Source organism: Balearica regulorum, chromosome 11 (assembly GCF_011004875.1).
Source record: "Balearica regulorum gibbericeps isolate bBalReg1 chromosome 11, bBalReg1.pri, whole genome shotgun sequence".
Lineage (NCBI taxonomy): Eukaryota > Metazoa > Chordata > Aves > Gruiformes > Gruidae > Balearica > Balearica regulorum.
In genome coordinates this window covers 2,253,737-2,280,060 of record NC_046194.1, presented here as the reverse complement: position 1 = coordinate 2,280,060, position 26,324 = coordinate 2,253,737, and the positions used below count along the sequence as shown (strand labels likewise).

Here is a 26,324-nt window from a genome sequence, read left to right as displayed (position 1 = left end):
TGCCCCATTGAAAAGGCAGGAGCGGGGCTGCTCCAGCAAGCAGACGTGCTGTTGGAAACCCCCCGGGGCGCTCAGGGCGACGGGACGCATCCTGCACCCCCCCAGCCGTGCTCGCGTCTGGTCTGCGAAAGGAGCCGGATTTACCTGGGAGGGGGACAGGGAAGCGGGGAAGAGCGATGGGGAGGGAGGGACGACGGTACGAGCCCCCTTGTTCTCCCCTGGAAGGTGAAGCAGCAGAGCATTGAGGAAGCGCTTTATTATTTAAAATAATCTATTTATTTTTGCGGCAGCTCATCACCGCAAAATCTACAAGTCCAGACGCTTACGCAGCGGCGGTTCCTGCCGGGGTGCGCTGGGGTTTCAGGCTGAACTTTGCCAAACAAATGGGAAAAAATCGCGGCTCTGCGGAGCCTTCAGCACTTATTTACGTGTTTAGAGCCAGCGGCTCTGTACCCACCACGCACAGAACGGCCGGGTTTGCGTAACGCCGGCTGCCTTTTTGCTTGGCTTAAAATAGCTCCGGCTCTGGATCTCCCGTCAGCCGCTGGAGCACCAGGTACATCTCTCCATCTGAATCATTATCGAAGTCCCTGGGGATAAGTATGATTTTCAGAACAACGTCTCCCTCTTGCAGCGTATCATCCGGACGATCTCAAAATCGAACGTCGCCAGATCTCGCCTTCCTAGCTGAACCACCGCACAATTTTCATTTCTTTTTTTGTGCTGGGTCAGCCGCGGCTTGCTGCAGGGCGGCAACGGGGGTGCTGCGCTTTCCCGTGGCCTTGTCTTTTACCCCATAAACGCTCTTTGCCTTTGACAAGCAGGAGAGGAGCCCGACAGGACGACTCCTGTTTGCTGTCCGGGCTTGATCCACCACGGAGCTGCCGGCGTTGCTCCAGCTCGGCACGGCGCGCAGCCTCGCCTGCACCACAGCGCGTTTCCCATCAAGGATTCCTTGACATAAAGACGGTCAAAATTATTGGCTCCAGTTTAAAAAGCAACCAGGATCATGAGACAACTTGGGAACATTTCACCATTTCACCGCGGCTAAATCACCGCAGTCCCAACCCGGCTGGGATGCTCACGGGGATGGAAAGAGCCAGGAAGAGTTCGGCATTCCCAGATAAACCACTGGATTTCCGCCCGTTGGTCCTGTTTTACGTGGAAATGATGGCAAAACAAACCTGGCTGGAGGGAACAAAGATGGGGAACGTCCGTGAAAGATAGTTAGCAAGAATTATTCCCCCTCTCATCAGCCTGACTTTCTGATAGTAATACTCTGGATCCCGCCGCTGTCAGAAATACTGTTAACGTTTAGTTATCAGCAACTTTGGGGTTTTCCTGCTCCACAGCAAATGCATATTAACGTCTGTCTTTAATGGTGGTGGTGATCTTGTTTATGAAAAGAGAATAAAGGCAGAGCTGACGGGCAGGGGCACCGGGGGCCGGGGCCGAGCGTGGAACGGCAGATGCGGGGGGAGCCGGCGCAGCGCCTCGCTGTCCCCAAAGCAGCCTACATCTGCTCCTAATGATGGTTTTAATAGCCCGATTTATTGCAGTTACTGGAGTAGGGAATCTTAGTACATTATGTCAGATGAGTGGGCTCTTTCTTTTCTGGAAAAATAAGTCCCCCCCAAAAAAAGGAGGGGGGCAGACAGGCTGATTGGCACCACCGCACTAAGCCTATTTACTATACAAAGGGGATTTAACTCCAAATTTCAAGCGCAATTTAAGGCTAATGCTAAACATCAGAATGGTGCTAACATCCCGCTATTAAGAAATGGGTAGAAAACGCATTGGAAGTCTAAGTTGCTGATTTCTTTTCCCTCCTTACATTGAAAAAACCTGCCCTGCAACAGTAATGTGCATGAGGTTATTTTTTTAAAATCCAAAATAAGAAAAGACCCAGAAAACTGAGGCAGAGCTCAGCTGCCAGCCTTGCCCTCAGACTCAGACCCGATGAGCACGGGCACCAGCCGCCACAGAAATGTCCATGAAAGAAAAGAACCTTCAGAGGGAGCGGCCGGGGATGCTGCCAGCCAGGGATGCTGCTGGCCAGGGATGCTGCCAGTCAGGGATGCTGCCGGCCAGGGATGCTGCAGGCCAGGGATGCTGCCGGCCAGGGATGCTGCTGGCCAGGGATGCTGCAGGCCAGGGATGCTGCCAGGCAGGGATGCTGCCAGTCAGGGATGCTGCAGGCCAGGGATGCTGCCAGGCAGGGATGCTGCTGGTCAGGGATGCTGCTGGCCAGGGATGCTGCCAGGCAGGGATGCTGCCAGTCAGGGATGCTGCTGGCCAGGGATGCTGCCGGCCAGGGATGCTGCCGGCCAGGGATGCTGCTGGCCAGGGATGCTGCAGGCCAGGGATGCTGCCGGCCAGGGATGCTGCAGGCCAGGGATGCTGCCAGGCAGGGATGCTGCTGGTCAGGGATGCTGCTGGCCAGGGATGCTGCCGGTCAGGGATGTGGCCGGTCAGGGATGCTGCTGGCCAGGGATGCTGCTGGCCAGGGATGCTGCCGGTCAGGGATGTGGCCGGTCAGGGATGCTGCTGGCCAGGGATGCTGCAGGCCAGGGATGCTGCTGGCCAGGGATGCTGCTGGTCAGGGATGCTGCAGGCCAGGGATGCTGCCAGGCAGGGATGCTGCTGGTCAGGGATGCTGCTGGTCAGGGATGCTGCTGGCCAGGGATGCTGCCGGTCAGGGATGCTGCTGGTCGGGGATGCTGCTGGTCAGGGATGCTGCTGGTCAGGGATGCTGCCAGCTGGGGAGGACCCACAACTTGTTCCTGGCTCTCCCATCTCCTTGCAGTTGCATCAGCAAAGCCAGGAAAGCAATTAGCTTAATCATCCCCTTTTGGGGTTTAGAGATCAGAGGCAGTTCCCCACTAAATTTCTAACAATTATATTGATTTTTTGTTGAACATGGTGCTTCCCCCTTTAGGAAAGGCAGGAAATAGCAGTTTTCAAGCCGGGATGGGAAATGTCCTATGGGGGAGATTAAAATCTCAGCTGGAGTCAAAACCAGAGAAGATGAGAGGTGCATCGGGAGATGCAGCCACAACATCTCCAGCTGGGACCAGTGGGATGAGGAGCGTGGGTCATGGGGAGCATCGCTGCCTGGACGTCACCACGGGCGATCACCCGGAGGTGACAGGGAGGTCTCAGGGGCTCAGATGGACGGACACAGCACCCGCCTTCAAAAACGAGGAGCGGGAAATTACAGAGCAGTCAGCCTATCTCTGATATCTGGGAAGGTAGTGGGGGAAAAATATTAACCAGTCAACTTACAGAGATCCTGGAGACTAATAAAATGATAAAAAAACATCCAGTATGGATTTGTCAGCAACAAATACTGTCAAAGCAAACTAATTTATTTTTTGACAGGATAGTTGGCCTAGCAGGGAAGGGAGAGGCAGTGAATGTACCGTGTCTTTTGAATGGTTCCTGACAGCATCTTATGCAGCATTCTGATAAGGAAAGTAAAGAAAGAGCATAGATTGATATATAAATACATAGGTCAGGTCTTATAAATACAGAGAGCATATATTTATAAAGAGGTGACAGGTCAAGAAGGAGAAATTCACTGAAATTGGAGCAACGTGCTCCTCCGAGGGGAAAGAAACTCAAGGGGCATGGAATGGGCTGCTCCGGTGACGCTGCGGTGATGCTGCTGTGACGCTGCGGTGACGCTGCGGTGTTGCTGTGGCAGCGGAGCACAGCTGGCAGCTGGCAATGATGCCAGCTACGTGCAGGCCTCAGGAGGGTAACGTTTGGGCCAATGTCTCCAGCAGATGAAGACGTCTGTTCTGGGAATGCCACCAGCCCAGGCTGGCAATGACCCCCGCAGAGCAGCATCCTCTCCGTGGTAGTCCGCGGCTGGAAACTCTGCTTTTGCAGCGAACTTTGGCAAGTCGGCTTTGCACAACGCGCTCTACCCAAGTACGATCAGCCTGTTCTGAGCCGTCACTACCACGTGTCGAACACTGAGACACGTGGGAACAAAGCCAGGAACTAGATGCCAAGATGGGACTTTGGTGCTGTTCTCTAGAGTTGGGAAGAGTTACACCATGTCATACAAACTGTAGACCTGGTATTTTTAAAACAATCAAGGCCTGCCCCATCATATGAGTTGAATTTATTACAACACGTGCTGCTGAATGGCCTCTGGGGAGCGGGACGTTGGCCTCCGTCAGCTGCACGTCCTCAGGACCCCCCGCCTTAGGTTGTCCCTGGTGGGGCCGCGTCTCTTACCGGGACGGTCACGACTTCACCCTCAGAAAAAGCCCCTTCCACCGCAGAGTTAAGACACCATAAGGAGGCAACGATGCCAGCTACGGCCAGGAGTTTGTGCATCCACTAAACATGGGAAAACGCTGTTTCTTGCGGTGCCGAATGTCTGTCCCCTGCTCTCATCTCGTTAACCGTGGCTAGTCACCAAGTGTGCTCAGATACTCATAGTTTGGGTTGCTACAGTAATTACGGCTGTTGCATTGGCACATCCATCCCTGTTCCCTCTCTGTCCTTACAAAGATCTGTGCTGATGAGCCTTCGTGCCGTATCAGTTTCCCATCGCCATCATCGCTAGATGGAAGTCGATATCATCGTTCCCCATATGCAAAGAAACGTTCTGTTCTTCATTGAAAGACAACAAAGAAAGTGCTCAGATACACTCTTGTGCCCAATTATTAGAAAAAAAAAAAAAAAAGAGGGATTTCCTTCATTTCATCTTAATTGAAAATCATCCACATCAGCGAGCGAGGGGATCTTCTACCCCGAGCTGGGAGGACAAGGAAGGTAGAAAGGCCGGCACAGACCATTGGTGGGTTTGCTCTCATTCCGGCTTTATTTCAGCCCAGAACAACACGCTATTCCTGTTAATTGTACAGCGATGACCTCAGCCCATTAACCGTCCCCCGCAGAAGCCTGCTCACGTATGCTTTCTTGGAAGATCCCACCGAGACAATACTTTGTTCCTTGGGGGACGCGCGGGTCCCGCACCCAGCTGCGCTCTGCGATGGAGCCAAGCTGAGGGGGGACCCTGCTCCCCCCTTAACATAAAGCTAACGGGCAGTCCGGGCTGGGGGGGTTATAAACTAACCCAGTTTATATCACCAGTGGCATCATTTGGGGAGCTTCTTGTAGTGCTGGAGATTTGGTTGTGTGCAGTTTCCTTTCGTCATTGAAACTGCATTTTTTTTTTTTTATTTGCATCAGCGTCTGGTAATAGATCGAAAGTTCAGGAAGCTAAAACAAAATATTAAAAAATATTAAAAAATATGGGTCTTTCTTTTTCTGTTCCCTGAACATGTAAGGTTGCTTTCCAATGCATGTTTTATTTTAAGGTGAGTTATTTTGTTGCCATAGTAATATTATTCAGGTTTTGAACCACTGCGGTTTTGGTTTTCTTCCAGGCTAGACTTGTCACGACCAGCCAGCATCCCAAGCCCCTGCCCCGAGAGCGGCTGCCCACAGGGGTGCGAAATACCCCAAAACTTCAGCTCCCATCCACGTGCCGAAGCGTCGCTGCTCTGGCACCCCGGAGAGCCAGAGGGGAGAGGATGGCCGGGGCCAGGGCAAAACTCGGGCAAAAAAAAAAAAATACTCCTCCGCTCATTTCTTATCCTTTCTCCCCAGGCTTTGTGATAAGACTGTGAGAAGGTCAAAGATAACCCGGTGGCTTTACTAATTAGCACTTATTAACAACGCTCGTCTGGCTGCAGTGCCGTTGCGCTCAGCCGTCCTCCTCCTGGCTCTGACGCGGGCAAGAACAAACCCATGTTTGCCCCAAAGAGCTTAAAAATCTCTGTAAATCCTATTTGTTGCTACACAGGTGTCTCATTTCTTCACCCTAAGCCTAATGAATTTATTTTCTTACTAAGGGCACTGTACTGAAATAAAGACTTTAAATACAAGGGACTGTAATGGCATTAAGAAAGATGCAAAGAAAAGGGATTCCCTGGTAAAGAAATATCACTGTGCTCATTTGGGTGAAATGGGCTCTGGAAATGTATTGGAAGTTAATATTTAATTTTATATATTTATATATTAAATATTTAAACAAATCACATCATTATTAATATATTTTAATTGGAAATGTTTTTTTTTTTTCTTCTAGAATTCATTTAATTAAAGCAGGCACGGCGTGCCACATATTAGCCAAAAACCTATTACATGGGTGCCAGACCACGTACATGACAGAGAGCCGGGTGCTTGTTCCACTGCACACTCAAAAGCAGCTCCAGCAAAGCAATTTTAAAGGTGTTTTTTTTTTTTTTTTAATTTTGAATAAACCATTTCCAGATCAACAAATCGAGTCTACATGCACGTAAAAGACCTGAGACCCATGTAAGCCTTCCAGAGATTGATGCATCGGGATAAATCCAGCAGAGATTAAAGCAAAGCTTTCATTGCACAAACTCTCCCTGAAACGAGCAGGATGCTGGTGACGCCGCTGTCCCTGGGAAAAGGACGGAGCTGGGAAGAGCGGGCAGTAAATAACGAGCGCTAAAGTCAGGCAGAACGATTTGGTGGCGGCGGCGTGGAGGGAACGGTCCTGCGTTACGTTGCATTTCTCTTTGGCCGGGGGAATTACCGAAGCAGAGCCATTCCGGCAGCGTCAGAGCCGTGGCAGTTTCTGTGGTTCACGAGATTACCCACGGCTCTCCTGCTCCCCGATAGAAAACCCTCGGAAACGCAACGCTGTGCCTAAACACAATAGCAGTCTAGAATAAAGCAACAGCCTTAACGACGAGTTTCTTTGCTTTTCTAGGTTTTAGCCAAGCCCATTGTGTTGTTTTAACACCCTTTTTTGTATCTAGATTTCTAATGTCTTTGACTGGGGGAAGGGTGGAAGGGGCAACCAATTTAATTCGATAATCCCCTTAAGCCTTGCTTAATGCAGTCACTCTGGTTTGCGTCTGTGAATTTTATAGTGGCGTTTCGGGTTGTTGCAGCATTGCACTGGAAAATGTCCCATCATTTATTTTGCAGCTATTGGAAGGAAACAGTTCCCAGTGCCGGGCTGCCCGTTCATTAAATCCATATTGTCAAAGAAAACAAACTCTGTCACCCCAGATGTGGCGGGACCTCGGGGCTGCTGTACTGATTCCCGGGTAAGGTAGCTCAGAGTCTGGGTGCAAATTGCCAAAATTAGTATTAAACCACGAGCAGAAGACCTTCGCAGTCGGCGAAAAATCTCATTTTTTGGGGCGGGTGGGGCCACGGGGAAGAAAGCGAAGTCCCCAGCTGGGGGTTGTCTGCATCCCCCTGGGACGGTGCTGAGGCGGCAGGATGGGTTCTCCTGCCTGCCCCCAAACCCGAGCGCAGCTCACGCCACTTCCCCCCAGGATGGACGGGACGGAAGCACTGCAGGAGGAAAGTTCCAGCAAGAGTTTTTGTCCTGTTGCTTTCTTCTCCCAATGGGGACAGAGTGCTGCAGCGCCAGTTGCTTTTTCACACGTTCATAAGAAAGATGAGACTCTTAAAAACTATTGAAGCATCTCACAAGCCTCTGTTCTGCTTAAATTCCTCCGCTGGCGCTCAGCTCCCCCATTTCTCTGATGTTTGCTCGAATGCATCCAGCCAGCAGTGAATAAAACCCTGTGCCAAGAGGTTAGCATTGCTCTCCATGGGGTTTTCCATGCCCCATTTAAGGGTGCACTGTATCTCCCAAGGAAATGTTCCTTGGCTGTTCTACAAGCATCTCGGAAAGAGTGGTAGCAAAGACAAAAAGCACAAACACGAGGGCGTGGGGGGCTGGTAGAGTCAACAGGCAACAGCAACAAAGTCCGGATGGGAAGAAGGGTTTGGAAGGTCAAGGTCTGAAAGATGTTACCTGTAGCAAACTAAGTCACCCAAATGTGAGGAAGGAGCAAAGAAAGGAAAAGATTAAGAGACTGAGATCTGCTAGACTGCCATGGAAAGAGAAGAGAAAGGTGTCCACAGAGATGTCGGAAAACACGTGGAGAAAAGAGGATCTTGGCCAGGAAAATGGCAGGATCCTTCAGACCCCGTGAACTGTCCCAAAGCATGCTGAATAAACAGGAGACGCTTTTGTTCACCTCTACAGCCTGCGCAGTTGCCTTCCATGCTTACCTCACTGTAATCCAGCAACAAGAGCGAAACACCTCGGGAAAACAAAGGCCGATGATGGAATTCTGTCTTTTGGGCCACTGTTTGCCTTTCCCCATCTTCACCTCACATCTACTGGCTTTGCCTTCATCGTCCATCAGAGACCAGCCTAGCACTCAGCCACACCAAACTCGGGGACATCACAAACTCCAAAGAAAAGCTCTTTTTATGGGTGGAAAAGAAACGAAAGGGAAGAGCCAAAAGGGCACGTACTTGTAGGTGCTGAAAAACACACCAGAGAGCAAATTAAATTAGTCCTTCTATCAGGAAAGCTTGAAGGGACCTTACGAGAATGTAAGTCATCTCCAAATAGAGATGGCAGAGAAAACATACCTTCTAGAGGGCTGTATCTCAAGCCCTAATAAGTTAAAGCCAAAAAAATTTAAAAAAAAAAAAAAAAAGAAGATTCTGAAAATTAGTCTCCTGAGGATATCAGAGAAAAGACTTTTCCCAAAGATAAGAAGCTGGAAGCCCACAGGAGAATGTCCACTAAATGGTGAATGTATGAGAAATAAATGAAACATGTGGGTCACTCTTTACTGCAGAGGAATTTATGGAGGTTTCCACATTAAAGCCTTGTTTTTATGAGGAGTAAGATGGAGAAGTCATCTCAAACTGAAGTTGAGTAGAAGAGGCTTTACACTGAATAAATAGAATTAACAGTGACAAAATTCCTGTGTGGGACAGACTTTTGAGAGTTCCAGAAAAGCGCTCAAATATGAAATGATCTGACTCGTTCACTCTGGTCGGTGTAAATCAGGCCTGAGATTTAAGGACTGGAACGACAAATGAAACTAAACTTTGGCGAATGCAAAATCACGCAAATCCCTAGGAAGGCATCGGAACGGGCTCTCACCTACTATCGCTCGCTGAGATCTCGGCATCGCCGCGCTGACATTTTCCTAGAGCTACGCGCAGTGCTCAGAGGCAGCCGGAAGGCAAATGGACCGTAAGGAATTATTAGGGAGGACACAGAGAACAAATAAAACCAAGAGTTGTTATGGCACTGCACGAGCCCGTGGCGTGCCCACGTGCCCCGTCTCGTTTTCCTCGTTGTCAAACCGGAGCATTAGTTTCTTTAGTGACTTAGAAAGTTCACTATAAACTCCCGCTCCTGTGGGCAAACTTACACAAGACAGTTTTCTAATCCATCACCTCATCCAGTAATTCATATTTAATTTCTGGTTTTTATAAGGCTGTATTTAAAAAGTATTAATGAGCTTATTTACAATGTCCACATGTTAAATAAATATTTAAAATACCTCAAACTGGTTTTAAACTTCTTTTTATTTTAATAAAAGCATCACTTTTAAAAACTCTTGCGAACCCTGCGCACCCCTGCACAAAAATAGCTCATATTTTTGCAAAACTGACAAACAGAACTAAAACATAAACTCACAACTTCCCTGAGAAACTGGGATACATGGGGACATAATTCTATTTAAATTATATACTTAGCTGAGGGAGCTCCAGTAAAATTTGCATGTCCAGCTACAAGGGAAAGAGGTGATGAATCCCCGTCGCAGTCAGACACCGTGTACCCAGGCTGCACAGCTCCGGGGCGCTTCCAGAAGTAAAAAAATGCAGGATTTGGCCCTGAAACCCCCCCAAAAAAACAAATAACAAAGGATTATTTAAAAAAATTTAGCCAGATTTGAAGTTCAGGAACTACCAGGTGGTATGTCTGGGGTGAGAGCCCCTTTGTGCACCACGACCCCAGCTGGGAAAGCTGGGGATGGGGGGGGGGGGGCTCCATCCCAACCAGGGGGGCCCCAGCACCCAGGGCCAGAATCAAGCCCTCAGATTGAGATGTAGCCGATGGCAATTGCACTACCAACATTAACAAAAAACTACCTGGTCTCTTACAACTAATATTAATTTTCCTGCTTATAAAACTTGCGGGGTTACAGGCAGCGTCAGGTGTGATGTTGAGACGCAGCGCTGCTGTGGTCGGTTTTCCTGGAACACTGACATTATTTACCTGGGCCTTCTGCTTACCGCGCTGCGAGCATACAGGTACGCAGATCACCGCTGCCAATTTTCAGGTGCATTTCATCCATATTCGAAATTTTGCATTTCTATGTAAAACAGAGACGCAGATCAATGTTTACACAATCATCAGAGGGAACGAATTTGTTTGAAAACCAGGTAAATAAGTTCCCACAATTGCAGCAGCGCCGTACGTACCGTCTGGCCAATGAACAGCTACCACCAGTTAATGGCTGCCAGAAGAAATATGAGATATGGATCGGTCCGTGGAGTAAGAGATGACACTGTTCCAGGCAGGTGGCACGTTAAGCTCTAACGAGCGGATTTTAAGATTCGCAAGAGGAAGAAACACCATTTTTACACCATGCAGAGCGAGTCATCTATCAAGTCAGATGAACTATTATAAGATAGAATTTAGAAACAAAGGAGAGCGGCGTCCAGAGTATTTCTCAATAGCCTTGCCTATGGGATAGTGTTACGCCCAACTCTTGGGTGCGGGGCACCATCTAGAGGAAAGATTGGTATGATGCAGCGGGGAAATTAAATACTCAATTTTTCAAAACAGCAAAAACACCTAGAGCAGATCTTGTGTAATATCTAACAGCTATTTAATTATTATTTAACAGCTGTTATCAAGAGAGAAAACTGGATGAAGGAGTGGAAATTTGGAGATTTCTCCCGCGAGACAGGATGTTGAACTGCACTCAAACAAAACCCAGGACCGTTATTATTGCTAATTATTTTGCACCTCAATTTTTTTTTTTAAATAAATATGATACCAAAATTTAATTTTGAGGTTGCTGCATTCAGAGATCTTCTTAAAGTAAACCTTGACTTTTCAATATCCGTAGTTGCTTATAACTGCATAGTAGAAGGCACCAATTCCTAAGTTCCTTCTAAACAGCATGTATTTTTGTGTCAGTTAAACAAAACCTTGCATTTTATTTCTGCAACAATTAGTATCCTTGTGTACCATTTGGCTGCGTATGAAAGGCCCAAGATGAGCAGGACGTACACAGAAATGAACAAGAAATATACTCAAAAAAAAAAAAAAAAGCTGAAAACGCTTAACTTGCTATAGCCTTTACATCCGAATGGATTCAGACACACGCATTCCCATCTGCATTTACTGAAAAGAAAAGGTACGCTCCAGGTACAACCCAGCGCCCCTGCACCATTCCACTCTAAACTTTCTTTTTTTCATTTGCAGCTGCACATTGCTGTCAGGTTGTGAAAAACTGTAATCATGTTTTCACGCTACAAGCAGAAGTCAGAATTTGATTCATCGGGACAGTACAACGAGAAATAAAAGACACATTTACTCCATGGTACAAGCTGACTACGAGGAAATTAATTTAATTTTACAGTCAAATTAAAGAGGGGTAAACTCTGCTGGCTTGCATGTACTCTCAGCTACGGTGAGAGGATGCGATGGACCATTTCACAGAGAAGGTGCAGGCATGGAAAGCACCCTGAGCACAAGCACTACTGCAGCCCTTGGTGCATCACAAAGAGGCAAAAACCTGACAAAACAGCTTACTGCTAAGTGCCAAGAGGTTTCTACAATAGCAACTGGGTAGAAGCGATGGGTATCTGAGCTGTCAAGGGCTTTTCAGAGGGATAAAGTGGATCAGGTTAATCCCATTTCCATACTGTTAAAAGTGGTTTGGGTAAGTCAACGGTGCGATGGCCCCTGTTTTTCCAAGGCCTTTTTTCCACACGGGTTTTTGCTCGGAGTAACGTGCATACACAGAGGTGCTATGCTGGGGACCAGGGACTTCTTAGTAACAAGAGAGAGCGTTAAGAGGGTAGGATGGCAGAATTAAGTGAGCCTATGGAAGTACGAAAAACACGTCTACATGCATGAAATGAAACTCTCCCAAACCAGCCTCACCTGTGACCCACCTCTGTGACCTCAGCAAGATCTCTTTCAGAGCGATACTCTCTGTGATATTCTCCCGGTACATGTTCAGCACTTGTTACCCACCCTCTCGGGCTTTCTTTTTTTCTGATACTCTGCACCCCACCTTGGCAGGAGGCGTGTGGGGGGACAGGTAACCCTGCAAGGTCTGGCAAGTTTGGCCACAGCAGAATGGGACCGGTTCCCCTCTGTGGGATGGTGTGTGAACATGCATTTGTCTAAAGGTTTCTACTCCTAAAATCCCTTAAAGGCTTTCAGTTTGATATTTTTTTTTTTAAGAGCAGTATGGAAAGAAACTGTTACAATCCAGCTTCTTCCTTAAAGCATTTCTGCTTCTGAAGACCTCTGTTGTTCATTAGCAAAGATTACCATGCCAGTTAGTACGTTCTTCTTCGCTACTCGGTGCCGCTGCTGCTGTTGGCATTTACATAACAGAGTTCTGCTTTGGAGAAAGATGAATAAGCACAACCATAAAATCTTGCTTTCACTAGGAGATTTACTATCGTCCCGCAGCATGCTGCTTCTTGGATGCAGAGGATCCAGAAAGAGATGAGTCACGGAGCTGCAAGATCAGCGTGTGGCTGCAGTGTGCTGTGGCAACAGAGCTCCTGGGGAATGAAAGCTACGCTTGAGGATGGGCATTACTCACCAGATAGACGACTCCTTAAGGGGAAAACCCGGCAGAAGTGGGAAGAGGTATCGATCACAGTCCTTACAGCAGCCTTAGGAAATAATAAAACAACTGGGAAAATGTTAGGGAGGGAAGCGGAGGTGCCAGGGAACCAGCGACACGGGAGGAGCAGTGAACCACAGCCACGATGGCGCGGAGGGAGCCTGGCGAGGGAAGAGTTACGCAACGGCAGTTTGGGGCATGACTAATGCTCTGTTTGTACTTGACCCGAAGGCAGGAGGCTGTACGGCGTACCTGTGCTGTGCAACACGCACAACATAATAGTTGGGCAGTTACTAATGCGCTCCTTTCTTGTTGATGCACGAATCCGTCTGAGCCGCGACGAGGAGCAGTTCTGAGCGTCAAGCTGCGAGGTCGTGTGTTTAAAAGCACTTAGGCGAGCAGCGTATGGCGAGGCTTCCAGCCTGAACGGCGCAGGAAGGACACGAGCGAGGGACAGATGAGCTTATTTTGGGAGCATTTTCTATCCCAGGCTTTTGAGAGCCCGTTTTAGTTACTGTACAAATTCCCATCGGCTCTAAACGGGCCCTAAAAAAATAATCCTGCCGGTTGTGGTGGTGCAGCTTCACGTGTTGCGATCCCCAAGCTGAAATAAAAGGAAATCACAAGAGGTTCAGTAAGGCACCGACCAAAACTGCCATATTCAGAAAAAAATATATTAGGTAACTGTTAGCACTCGAATACACCAGGACTTGGTGCTACACATTATTTATGGTGCTGTGTTTTCTCTTGACGTAGAATTCTATTTAGCTCAGAAAGATCGGTATGTACTTTCAGGCCGTATGATGAAACATCATCTGTGTTTTTTTCTTTGCATTCCCAGCATGCATAAAAAGATGAGCTTGCAATTCTTGGTTCTGAAGACAGGTGGGAGAAAAATTACTTCTAAAGAGCAAACATCAGCACGCTCTTTTCCTAGCTGGTAATTTGAGGACTGCTCGGTAAATTCAAGTTCTCATTAGCAGCTTGAGAACTCTAGAGGATGAAGAAGAAATGAAGTCTACGCATCACCCAGTTAATCCAAGCTTCTGCCACGAAACAACCAACTTCCACAGCTGTACGCAGGCGTAGGTGAATAAAAGTGGATCGTGCGGAGCAGCTGAATGTCAAGTTCCTGACTCCTTCTCCAGAGCTACTAGTGCTTGGTCGGGGACATTGAAGCACCCTGAGCACAGGCTGCCAGCAGGAAGGACTGCATCCTGGCGGGAACAGCAGGAAGAACTCTGAAACAGCACTTCACAGAAAGCCTAGTCATGAGTGGATGCTATAAATATACGCTAAAAATGAATTTATTCTTAATGTTTCGGCAGCATCGATTTAGTATGATTCAGCTCTTGGTATTCAAGCATGAAGATGAGTTGTCTTTTTTTATTTTCCAGTGATGACAGCGATTGTTACACTGTCAAGGCTCTGGGAGTTCTAATACCAAATGGCAGGTATTTATGGGGGCAAAACATGATTTTACACTCAAGAATGCTGTCAATTCACTTAGTATGTTTTAGCAACTCATTGCTAAACTGACATAAATTTCTGGAGCTTTGACAGGATGCTTCCCATGGAAAAAATATTTGTTTCCATTAAGAGTATCTACAGCGATCGATATTGAACCCTTTTTTTGATATTGAACCCAGGAGAACAGGTGCTGCATGAATCATATTTTCATTTCCTGGACACTGGGAGCAAACCACTTCAATTTGGCTCCTCCAGCCACCCAACGCCCTCCATCCCGTGACCTTGGCAGGACCAAGTACACCTTGGGGTGTACTGCTGACTGCAGCAAGGACGCACGGGCACTGCCCACTTCACGGGAGACGCCCAAGGGCTCCCCTCAACACCGAGACGCTTCTCAAGCTGCCAAGCACCAGGCATCCGTATCCCAACACTCCGTCTTCAGCACCTTTATCCACATTTACCGCGGATTAAACAACTTGCAGCCCACGAAGCGTATTTTGCTGCATCTCTGGCGCGTGGCCATACAGCTGTTCCTACGTAATAAAGCGCCTCCTTGACCTATGCCCACAGCTAGGCCTTTCTTAACGGGGAGCCAGCACGGGGCATCAGCTCTGCGCCTTCACCTCTCCACCCGCGTGTCCCCCTCCACAAAACACGCGTGGGCCCCACGATGGTGGCTGCCCTACCCACTCCACAAGAAGCTAAAGATTACCAAATCCCTGCCCTTTTTATTTATTTATTTATTTTTAAAACCACTCATTTTCCGGGCCTACGTTGGTCTCCCGGGCCGGAGGCCTCCTCGAGGCCCTGCAGCTCGGACGCAGAGGCCGGGAGGGCTCCCCCCGGGACGGCGGCCGGGCCCGTAAGGCGTGGGCAGGCCGCGCTGCGGGGCCGCCGTCGTGACGGGAAGAGGAGAGGCTGGCTGCCCCGCAGCGAGGACTCAAGGCCCGGGCGCGGCCCGACCGCCACCGCCTCACGGAGCCGCCGACCGGAAGCGCCACCTGACGCACGAAGGCCGCCTCCGCTGCGTCACCGCCCCTCCCTTCCGGCCAGGCGCTTCCGCCCCGTCCCCTCCCCGCGCCTCCCGGCGCCGCTTCCCCCTCGCGCGAAGCCGCGCACCGCCCCCGTGCGGCGGGCGGCGCGCCCTGCACCCCGCTCGGCGGCTGCTTCTCGGGCCGGGATATCTATGGGGCGAACGGCGATGCGATGAGCCCGGGCGGGAGCCGGACCGGGGCCAGCGCCGCGCACGGGCAGCGGGGCTCCTCCATGGGGGCTCGGCCGCAGTAGGAGCGGCGTCTCCCCGGGGCGCGATCCGCCACCTCCCCTCCCCCTCGGGCCTCCTGAGGAGGATGGCGACGGCGGCCGCCCCGACCCAGCTCGAAGCCGGTGGGTATCGCTGGCGGCGGGGGCTGCCCTCCGCCCCGCCGGCCGCCTCCCTCCCCCCCCCCCCCCCGTGTTGTAACCGTGTCCCCTTCTCCCCCCCCCCTTCCCCCGCCCCTCCGCAGAGCTCTACTACCTGATCGCCCGGTTCCTGCAGTCCGGACCCTGCAAGAAATCCGCCCAGGTGAGCGGGGAGCCGGGGGCTCCGGCCGGGCCGGGGCGGGGACGGGACGGGCCGGGGCAGGAGGGCGGCGGAGCCGCTGCGCTGCGGGCGCCGGGCTCACGTCCTTTGTGTGTCTGTGTGTCCGTGTGTCCGTGTCTCCCCAGGTGCTGGTGGAGGAGCTGGAGGAGCACCAGGTAAGGCGCTCGCCCCGGCAGGACGGGGGAAGCCCTCGGGACGGGACGGGGGGGGGGGTGTCGGGGGTTGCCCTGCCCCGTCTGACCCGGCCCATCTCCTCCCGGGGCTCCGGGAGACCCTGCGGCAGGCGCGGGTGTCCCCGCTGCGGGCGGCGGGGCCGGGGGCAGCGGCGGAGGGGCTCCTCCCCGGGGCGGGCTGGCACCGGCGGGGGCTCCCCTCGCCTGCCCGGGGAGGGGTCGCTCCGCGCGGGGCCGGCCGGGGTCTTACGGCCGCCTCCGTCCCCGTCCCTCCTCCCCCTCCCCGTCTCCCTCCCGCAGCTGATCCCCCGGCGCCTGGACTGGCAGGGCAAGGAGCACCGCCGGAGCTTCGAGGACCTGGTGAGCCAAGTTTCACTCCCCGACTTCCCCGACAAGTTCCCCCCACCCCGCCCCGCCGCCGCCGCCCCGGGCGCCGCTCCCCGTGTTTCCCCCCCCCCCCCCGTCCTCCCTCACGGGGCTGCGGCCCGCCGGGCCGCGGGGGTTGCGGAGCGGAGGGAAGGGGAGGCGCGGCCGGGCCGGGGACACACACACACACCCCCCCCGGGGCGGCGGCGGCGGGGGCTGCTTGGTGCTGACTGACTGACTGCGACGTGCTATTGTGGGGCCGGGAGGGTTATCTGAGGGCACGTACCGGGGCCCAGCCCGGCGAATGGCGCCGCGTCTTACAAGCCGTAGAGCGGCGGCAGGCGATGGAAGGTGGCGGCTGATTGGCTGCGGCGCCGCGGAGGAACTGGCAGGGAGGGCGGGATGGGGCGGGGGGCACGGGGTGCCGGTCCCCCCCCTCTCTGTGTGTGTGTGTCCCCGCCGCCCTGCACGCCCCTCGCCGGCCGCCGCTCCTCAAGCCGGGGCGGGGGCGACTCCCCCGCGGCCTGCTGGGCCTCCCCCGCCCGGGAACGGTGGGGCGCTTCGGCCGGCTTCTGGCAACCCGGCAGCAGCGCCCCCCGCGCCCCCGTCGCCTCACGGGGCGGCGGTTTGACAGCCCCCCCCCTCCCCCCGGGGCTGACAGGGCCTCGGGGTACGCCCCCCCCCCCCGGCGGGGGGAAGCGTCACGGTGGCCAAAACACCGCGGTCCGTGGGCTGGAGGAGGCCGCCGGGAGCGGGTTCCCGTCATGGTCCGGCCCCGGGGTGCGGCGGGGGGCCGCGGGCAGCGCGGCGGCCGGGGCAGGCCGAGCGGGGGGATTACATGTCGACGTGCCGCCGGGCCCGTCGCCGGGCAGAGCTGCTGGTCTGATTCAGGGATTCCTGGCCTGCGGCGGCAGCCTGTGCTGCAACCCTGCTCCTCAGCGGGGCCGCTGCGCCTGCTTTAGAATTAAAAAAAAAAAAAAAAAAAGACATTTTTAGGAAATGTGGCGTTGAAACTATGAAATGCCTATGAAATATACAGAGTGGCTGCTTTGGGTAGATGTAAACCATATGAATATCTGTCATTGAGAAAGGTCAGCTTCCCTCTGCGCTGCCGTGGGGCTGGCCGTGTTCCCTTCCTGCGGGGAAGATGGGTCCCGCGGCCGTGAGATGCGCGTGAAAGCATCTTACCGGCCTCCGCGTGAAAGCGGCAAAGCTGAGAAGTCATTTCGATGTGTTTCTGCAGGGTGCAAACGGCCTCGTATGCATTTCTAGGAGCTCTGGGTAATAATCTGTGGCGCTGGTTTAGCACTTTGCTGTCAGAATGCTGTAAACCTAGTAATAGCTTTTTAAAATATTGATATACTGCATACGTGTGATGGCCACCGTCTCCTCACCTGGAAGGAATTGAAAGCGTGTCCTCTCTTTTCCCATCTTGCACAGTGCAATGGTGATGTGGGATTTTGACATCACTGTTGCTCAAACTGCTTCGTAGCTTGCTCAAGAGTAAGTTTTCCACTCTAGCAATATTGTAGAAGTTCAGATGCAGATGGGAGAGCTCCTTGCATTGAGACGAGACATTTGTACCTGCTGGCTTTCCCTTTCCAAAGAATATTAGGAATTTAAGGTGAACGTTATGCTTCATCATACCTCTTGTGGATAATTCCAGGACTGTGAACTGGATTGAGTGAACAGACATGGAGTAAGTACTGCATTCAATAAATTTTAATGCTGTACAGCCTTCCTAGAGAACCTGAAATCTAACTCTAGGCTGTTTCAGGTTTAGCTTGTGACTGCACCCACTACCCGAGAGGAATGCTAACAGTGGCAGCATGAAGTCTGATTTCAGACCTACTGGTTTTGCTTAATCGGTTACAGGAACATAGACATTTTTTCCCTTTCATTCTATGGGGCACAAATAGAAAAGCCTTAAACCTTTCTTTTTGTGCATTAGATGGCATTATTGAAGACGTGTCTTTTCCCTTAAAATTTCAGAAACAGGAAACAAACTGGTGTAAAGTGAGGCTTGGAATTAATGGGAAATTGCTTCTCGCTGTATAGATTTATCAAAATTAAGTATAAGATTCTTTTTCTCTTTGTCTTAAACAGATCAACACTAATCAATCCTTTTAGATTGCCTTTTTATCTAGTACCATTTAACTGTTTAACATGATTTGCAGTAAGGAACAGGGCTATAAATGAATCATTGCAGTGAGATAGGCTGACGCTAGGTAGGACGAACTGAGCATCTCTCTATTAATCCTCAGGCCGAAGCTTTCACTGCTGAGGATGTTGAAGAAAGGCCTTTCTTCCTCTCATTGCTTAGGGTCTGATGTATTTGGAATTTGGACCTTGGGTTGCGTGATTGTATATTAACCTAAACTACTCGACTTCAGGGCTAGCTAGATGTCTGAACGTACTGTTTAGAACAAAGCCAGAGTTGTGAAGAACACAAATAACTCTGACCTTCATTTTTATTATCTCAGTCACATAATGAACCAAACCCAAAATTATAGATGCTAACAATTGGAGATAAAGGTTTTTTTCTACCCGTTTCTCCTTTTTGAACGCTTACAGACAGAAAACCAGATTCAGTTACAATCTCTGCCTAGTGTTGCAACTACACTGGTCAGGCGGGCCTGAGATAACTGAACGAGAGTATACAAACCCAGAGGAGTCTGATTTATTTTTTTTTTTCTTTGTTTGTTTGCTCAATATTCTGCTTCGGCAAATCTGACAAAGTATTTCTGGTTCTAATTGCTGATGTTTCAACTTTGTTTTCCATTCTCAGTTTGACTGTTCAGGTTAGCGTTGGTATTTTTCAGAAAATAGACCGATACTCTTGCCATTGAGTGTGTTGTTATTGCTCTTAAGGCTTTTGGAAACGATAAAGATGTAACAACCAAATCGCCTACTAGGTGGCTTTTATCTGGGGAATGTTTACTCCCACTTCACTCGAGCATTTAGTCAAGGTCTAAAAAATCTCTGTTGAGATTTCATTTTCTTTTTTATTTGAACTTGGTCTTTTACTTTAAATGTCAACTACTGCGAGGCAGAAGAGTAATTTAAGACACTCTAATAAGAATCGTACCTAGTGAGCAAAGCCATGCAGAGGATACTAGCTTACGTGTGTTTGTGTTCCCTTTGTCTTTTCTCCTTATTTCCACTCTGGAGTACTTTTTATGTGCAACATGTGGCTGCCTGTCTAGGTAGTCGTCCAGGTGTGCTCCAAAGCGGTTTTTGCTTTGTTATTGACTGCTGGTGGTCTCAAGACATGAAACAAGTTTGTGAAGGGGAGGGTCCTGACTCTCCTTATGCAGGCCTGAAGTATGTCAAACGTGCACGCAATTAGTACTCCTATTTTAAATTAACCATAACAGTTCAGCGCGGAGTCAGCTGTTGTACAGACGAGTCAAGCTGAACCGACTCAGATTATCGGAACAGTCTCCAGTGGACTGCTGTTTGAAATTATCTTTGTTTATTCGTGATAAAGATGACTGGCTCTGGTCTGGTTTTCAAGACCTTTTTGATAGGCTGTCTCTTCTGGCTCAGCTCGTTTTGGTCTTTGTGCTGAAGGTACATGTAATTTCAGGAAAAACAGAAAATCAGCTATTGTTGGACAGTGTATTCAAGTGGAGAATTCGCATCCGTGAGCGGCTGTGCTGGTATGGAACAGCTTATGGGATTTGGCTTTGAGTTTCTGCCTTGCCCATCTGCATTGATTTAAAACTAGCTATGAGTCTGAGGTGCTGTTATTTATAGATGTTGCCAATCCCAGCATTAGCAGAGAAGAGATGTTACGGTTTTGTCACCTCAGGAAAATGTCATCTGGTAAGATGGTAGTTCCAACCCGTTCCCTCTGGGGAGACCGAGTGGATAATGGCTTTTTAAATTCATATGTATTTGCATACTGTTGACATCCTGTGCAAGTCCAAGTCCAGTATCTGAGCTTCCTTTTGCTGAGATTCCATATTTGAGGTCTTGAGTAATTTCCTGCTTGCTCAGCTGCCTTGGTCCTCTTGGTCTCCTCTGCTGCTTTTTGATACAGTTGTCAATTGATTCTTAATTGATTGTTATTTTGGCAAATGAGAGAAGTGTCGTACGACTGCCTAGAGGTTAGAAATCTGCTGCTGATGCACAGCTGCCTGCCTGCCTGCCCACAGGGGACTGGGTATGAAGGAGCCTTCGAAGGTCTGCGTCGCTGCCTGCCTTGCTTGCATTATGCGGCTCTTGCGTCAAATTTAGTCTGCTTTGGAGCAATGTTTTGCTGGGCTTCCCAAAAGAGATGTTTCAGAGCTATCTGGTTCCGATCCCTGGGAAGACAGACATCTTATTATAAGTAGTAATCACAAAGAGCCTGTTTGTTTGTTTCCTGTTTATTGAAACCTTCCTTGGAGGAGAAATTGTCAGCAGTCATACCAGGGGATTTTGTTTGTTTGTTTCAGGGATCAACAAGCTTCTTGCCCATCCTCTTAGCTGCCCAGTGAGGACCCTTTGCTCAGTAGTCTTTGAGGTTCGTGGTCATGCTTCCAACAACAGAAACATAAACAGGTTTAGGGGTATGACTTTCTCCTAGCCCTGACCTGACTTCACTAATAGTTCTTTACTTGCAGCTGCTTATCACTGTGGCAACTGATTTGCATACTGGTTCAAGCAGTTGTGACTGTTGGATTTTTTTAAAAGGAAGGATTCACTTTACCCAATTCTTTAAATTTTTTTAGATCCATAAGACCTGTGTGGTTACTGTGTCAGAGAACTCTTCCGTGGTACAGTGGTGTTCTTGTGCTCTCATTTTTAACCTTTAGAGGATCTTTCACATCTTAAAGGCAACAGGACACTTTTCTCTTTATAATTTATCCCAGAGTGCAGAACCTGCTCTCACTTAGCAGGTTTTCAGCTCTTCTGCATTATTTTAACATGCTCTTTTAAAAGCCTTTGTTATGCATGTTTTTGGCCTGTATTAATTGTCTCTAATTTTCTAATTATTTTCTAAAATATTTTCTAATATATTTGAGGAGATGATAATATCCTTGCCGTTGTTTAATTGTGCTGTATGGGGTTTGGACTAGCATATGCTAAGAGATGTGGCTATAACTGATGCTAAGCTTTGCCTTTTTCCATCCTCCTTTTAATAAAAATCTGATTTGGGAGATTTTTTTTTTATTTTTTTTTCTCAGCTGTATGTTTGCAGCTTCGTGTTTTGGAAAGATACTTAAAATCCGTTTACAGCTATCTCACGCAGAGGTGAAAGGAAGGATTTTTGTTTCAAGTTCTTTTGGGAACCTGAAAATAGAATTACTTGGTTTGCTCTGGGCTGCGGTTTAAGCATTTTATCTGGAAGTTATTATGGAAAAAAAAAGAATCTCCAGGAGAATTTGCTGCTATTGCTGTCTGCCTCTGTAGCTGTTTGGTAATAACAACGGTGATAATATTCAGATTAAGGGGCATTTATTTGGGCTGTTCTGGCTTGTAGAAACATGCAAATGTGCAGGGAAAGAAGTGTGATACAGCCTTTCTTCTGTAGTGTGGCATGGGTGTGATTGCAGGTGGCAAATCTGGTGAGTAGGGCATGTTAATAAAGTGAATGGTCACTTTGATACGCGCCTGGTCTGCGCAATATGCTCCACGTTAAATGTCGCTTAGAAAAGTTTACAATCTAGTAAAACTGCGCACTAAAATCTAGATGCTTCAGCAGCTCACTTGTGCTGATTGAACTCTGGCTCTGTGGCGGATTTGCCAACTTTCCTGGTCTGCGCAGTGATGGAGCAGATGTCTGGTATCCCGAGCAGCTTAACGTCTGGATGTCCCAGGCAAATTACCACCAGGCACGTGCAGATAACTGCTGCGTGCTCTGTCAGTCTGGCATGTCCGTCTTTCATCTTTGTGCGTTGGCCAATTCGCACATGTGCCGATGTTTGCTCTCTTTGCTATTTTTTATAAAACTGTGGCTTAGTCTGCTGATCTTTAAGTAACAACTTTCCCTTTTCTGAGTAGATGCACTGAGTTCATCAGGACTGCTTGTTGAATAACGTGTGCTCTGTCTCCACAGTAGGATATTTGCTGCCGGGCTTGCATCAGCACCTCTCTCTAGGCGTAGAATAGTGGAGATACTTCAAAACCAGCGTGCTCCTGAGTTAAAAAAAAGGAAGCGCATTACACTAGGAGAATGGTTTGGACTTTCTGTGAAATTTTGTATTTCCAGAGAAAGTGGTATGTTTTGGGGTTTTTCCTACCCTAGGAGTAAAATGTAAAATTCCATGGCTTCTGGATTGGTTATTCTTTTTCTTCTTAATCTTTTAATCTCAAGCTTGATAAATTGCTAGAACTGGCAGTTGTCGACCGAGAAGCATGTTACTGATTATAAGAGATATAAAAAAGAATTTCATACTCACATTTTATTAAATTGCAGATTCTCTCTTTAGAATCACCTTAGTTTCAGATCCTTTCAGATTCCTTACATACTGAAGGGAGGCTAGCGCAGGGTAATAAAATATTTTGTGGCATTAACATATTTATAATATTTCAGGAATAAGTAAGAACAATAGGCAAATAGGAAAGTTGGGATAATCCTTTTATCTCGTTTTGACTTCTGTTTTATCACGTAATTTACAATGAAAGACAATTCATGCTTATACACTGAACTTCACGGGCTGTACAATTAGGAAGGTACCGCTATAATTTTGGAACTCTGTGATGTTGGGAAGAAAAAAAAAAAAAACAAACAAGTTAGAATGGCTGGAGAGACTGGTCAGTGTAAGAGAGCCTTCATGGGGTCCTTCCTTGACACTCACAGTATGGAAAATCATGGATTGGGAGTGAGTTAGTGCAGCTATCAAGTTTACCACTCCTGCAGAGGTATGATTCTTCTGTTTCCATCAGAAGGCCAGAGCCATGTCTTTAACATGCAGTGACTGAAAGGATGTGTGGAGAAGCCTGTCTCTCTTCTGTAAGAGTTCCCATTCAGATTGGAAGAGTTTTTGGTTGGGTTTAATTAAAAGATAATTTGTATATATCATTAGAAAAGTATTTCCTTTTTGTTTTGGTTAAAATCTTATTTGTGGGATGGTGTTGATCCTGCTTGTGATGCAGGTGATTACATTATACAGCACATGACTCACTGTGTTGAGTCCCATAGCACCACTGCTGTTGACCAATTGGAATGAATGATTTCCCAATGACATGTAGTAATAATCTGATGACATAGTTCAGTGGACGATGTTTTGACAGCAGGTCTGAGTGAAGTACTCACCTTTTCCTCCTTCCTGATGCGTGCCGCTCCCTCTGGTGTGCTGGGGCAGGAGCTGGGCATATCTTTGGGGTCTGGGCAGGCAGGATACCTGGGCCTATCCGATGATGCTCTGCAGGTGAAAGAAGTGGTCTTGTTCCTTGCTTTCCACCAGCTCTGATCTTTCTCTGAATCACAGTCAGCTTTGCTAAACCTGGCAGAAAACCTCTTCCTCCTTTTCTGTGATGAGCGTTCCTAGCCAGGGCAGCTGACACGGCTCCCTCCGCAGTAGGTGAACACCGGAGCTGATGCAGAGGGGAGCTTGGTCATGGTTTTAGCCACCCTGGTGAATCATTCTGGCTCACTGCAGCTGCACAAAAACTTGTCCTACCCTGCCAGGAGGGAACTGCCTGGGTGATGAGCGCTCACAGCCCTGTCACCGGTATTGGCCTGTGACTGAACACATATGAAGCGATCATGTAGGAGAAAGAGGTGTGCACAGGCACATGCCTGCTGTTATTTCTTTAAATGAGCACTGTTCTGGCCCTTTCAGGTCAGCTTTAGTATTAGTTGGTATTAGTTTGTGGCTTGGTAAGACAAAACCCTGGTTTATGACAATCTCTTTCTTCATAATACTGCAACAGATACAAAAGTTGTAAATAGTTCCAATACAACTATTTTTTCCATTGCCAGTCATAGGTACTTAAGAGCTGAGTGACTTGTTAGGGTTGATCTTTAAAAAGGAGATGGATGTAGCTGTATGTCCTGTGTCGAAGGAGCTAAATGAGCCCTGATGTTGAGTTTTTGCTGCCAGCTAGTAAATATAGTAGAAGTCAGGCAAGTGCAGGACATTCTGGATAATGAGGCACAATTTATGCGCTATTTGAACAGACTCTCGGAAAAACTATTGTCTCTCAATAGAAAACAGTCTTTGTCTAAAGGGAAAAAAAGAAGAATGTTTTCTGGACATGACAAATTAGGAGCCTACATGTGTGGGTCTTAAAGATACTGACTGCCAGTAGCTAAAAACTGGAGACTGTTTTTAGGATAATGTTTAGGGGTTTTAGGCTTTAGCACATGTGCTTCTTACAGTAATGTGAGTGTCTGGCAAGGGTGTTTCAGCTAAGAAAGAAATGTGAAAAGAATGAACTGAAGGGTAAAAAAGGCTTAGAAAGAGGCCCTAGACAATATTTTGATTGTTCAGAGTACTGCACTGGGAATTCTGAGTTTCAGGGATTTTTGTTTGTTATTAAGGGATATCCTAAATTACGACTATAGCTACTACCACCTGGAATTTCTGGTCTGACTTTTTCAACACTCCATTTCATTTTAAAAGACATCTTTGGTATAATTAATTTGGGAGGTGTGTGTCAGGGGTTTTAGACTTAATTTCAGTAACTTTAACACTTGATTATGAACCAAACAAAGAAATACCAGTAGAAGCAAGAATAAAACAAGTTTCAAACCTCTGTGTTATTTGTATGTTTAGGTGGCTGTCAATGCACACATCCCTCCGGATTATCTTCTTAGGATCTGTGAGAGACTTGGACCCCTTTTAGACAAGGAAATCCCACAGAGCGTCCTAGGTGTGCAGACTTTGCTAGGTGTCGGGCGCCAGTCTCTATTAAGGGCAGCAAAAGGTAAGATTCTCAATTTATGTGTGATTTGAATTTTATTTTAATGATCAAAACCCCTTTTGTTTCGATTCATATTGTGGTATCTGTGCGTGTTTGCATGAACCCTGGTTTGTCTCCTATGCTTGTCAGCTTGCTTGTTGCAATCCTGCTGAAACACAGATATTTCTGGCCCTGTTACATGTATTTTTCTTTGATTGAAAATGCCATTTTGAGCCGCTCTTGCTTACAGTTGCCTGATCTTGTTACTTGCTTCCCCTACCTTCCCTTCTCAGCATGTTGGGCCGGTGTTTGTGCAAACGATGTGATGAACTAGATCTGAAAAATAGCCATTTTCTTTCATATACATATTTACATGCCTGTGTCTAAAATAACCCAGCAGTCTGTATATTTTGCTGGGCTATTTTTCAGGCTGCTTTGTTCCATTATTTGATTCCCTGGCTACACAGGCAAATGTGTCAGCTTGAAGTGCAGGGTGGCATTTGGGGCAGCATTCAGAGGGTGGGAGAAGGTGAGACTGATTCTTCAGTGATAATTCCTGCTTGTCCTTGCTTAAAGTTAATTTGAACGAAAACCCCCATTCCTTTCATGAATAGAGCACCAGTCCTATTCCTTTTGAAAAACTGTTCTGCTTGAGATAATGATCCTGAGAGCACAGTTTTGTGTTGTAACTAAACAGATCTGAGAGCCATCTGCTATTGAAAAGAGTGGTTCCTCCCTTCCCTCCTAGCTCCATGTCCCTGCCACTTTTTCCCTGTAGGAGCCAGAACTTATTTGATCCTGTGATGTGGTGATTCAGAGCGCTAAAATGTTGCAATATTTGTTATTGCTGTTATAGTGAATTAAATTAGCTCACGGAAGGATCAGAGTGCCGGAGGTGACACAGGCAGCAGAGCATGGGTCTGGTAGAGGAGGGATGGGAGAGCAAGACCTTCCTGTTTCAGTGGCAGCTGAGCACTTAATTTACCGCATCCTGTGAAGTCACACTGTGATGCTAACAAGGACTGTAGTATTCTGCCGATGCACTGGCTATCGTCTGGAGGGATGTGCTGTTTGCAAAGTTATGCAAAGTTTTGGGACTGAGTCTTGTTTTGCTTATGCTTTGCTATACTTGGGTGGAGAATTTCAGGTTTGCAGGGAGGCCTGCGGAGAAACGTTCCTTCATTT

The 26,324-nt window shown here is 48.4% G+C and overlaps 1 protein-coding gene and 1 long non-coding RNA gene across 5 annotated transcripts in view; one reads left to right on the top strand and one right to left on the bottom strand.

The window, feature by feature from the left end:
- Window positions 1-11: 11 nt before the first annotated feature.
- On the bottom strand, window positions 12-16,239 carry LOC142603318 (uncharacterized). Of its 4 annotated transcripts, none has more exons than XR_012837215.1 (7): window positions 15,697-16,239; window positions 12,011-13,927; window positions 10,315-10,428; window positions 10,109-10,205; window positions 4,552-9,723; window positions 3,286-3,464; window positions 12-3,191 (listed from the first exon to the last, which is right to left on the bottom strand). It is a non-coding gene; the product is annotated as an uncharacterized LOC142603318 (long non-coding RNA). The 4 variants fall into 4 exon arrangements; XR_012837216.1 differs by having other exon boundaries at window positions 12-3,464; window positions 4,552-4,629; window positions 5,092-9,723; XR_012837213.1 differs by having other exon boundaries at window positions 12-3,464.
- The window catches only part of BRWD3 (bromodomain and WD repeat domain containing 3), a 57,952-nt gene continuing 46,892 nt past the window's right edge, over window positions 15,265-26,324 (top strand). The window contains exons 1-5 of the mRNA XM_075763035.1: window positions 15,265-15,566; window positions 15,686-15,744; window positions 15,888-15,917; window positions 16,236-16,295; window positions 25,013-25,163. Coding sequence (XP_075619150.1) covers window positions 15,530-15,566; window positions 15,686-15,744; window positions 15,888-15,917; window positions 16,236-16,295; window positions 25,013-25,163 — 337 coding nt within the window. The 5' untranslated portion in view covers window positions 15,265-15,529. The remainder of the gene's footprint in view (window positions 15,567-15,685; window positions 15,745-15,887; window positions 15,918-16,235; window positions 16,296-25,012; window positions 25,164-26,324) is intronic.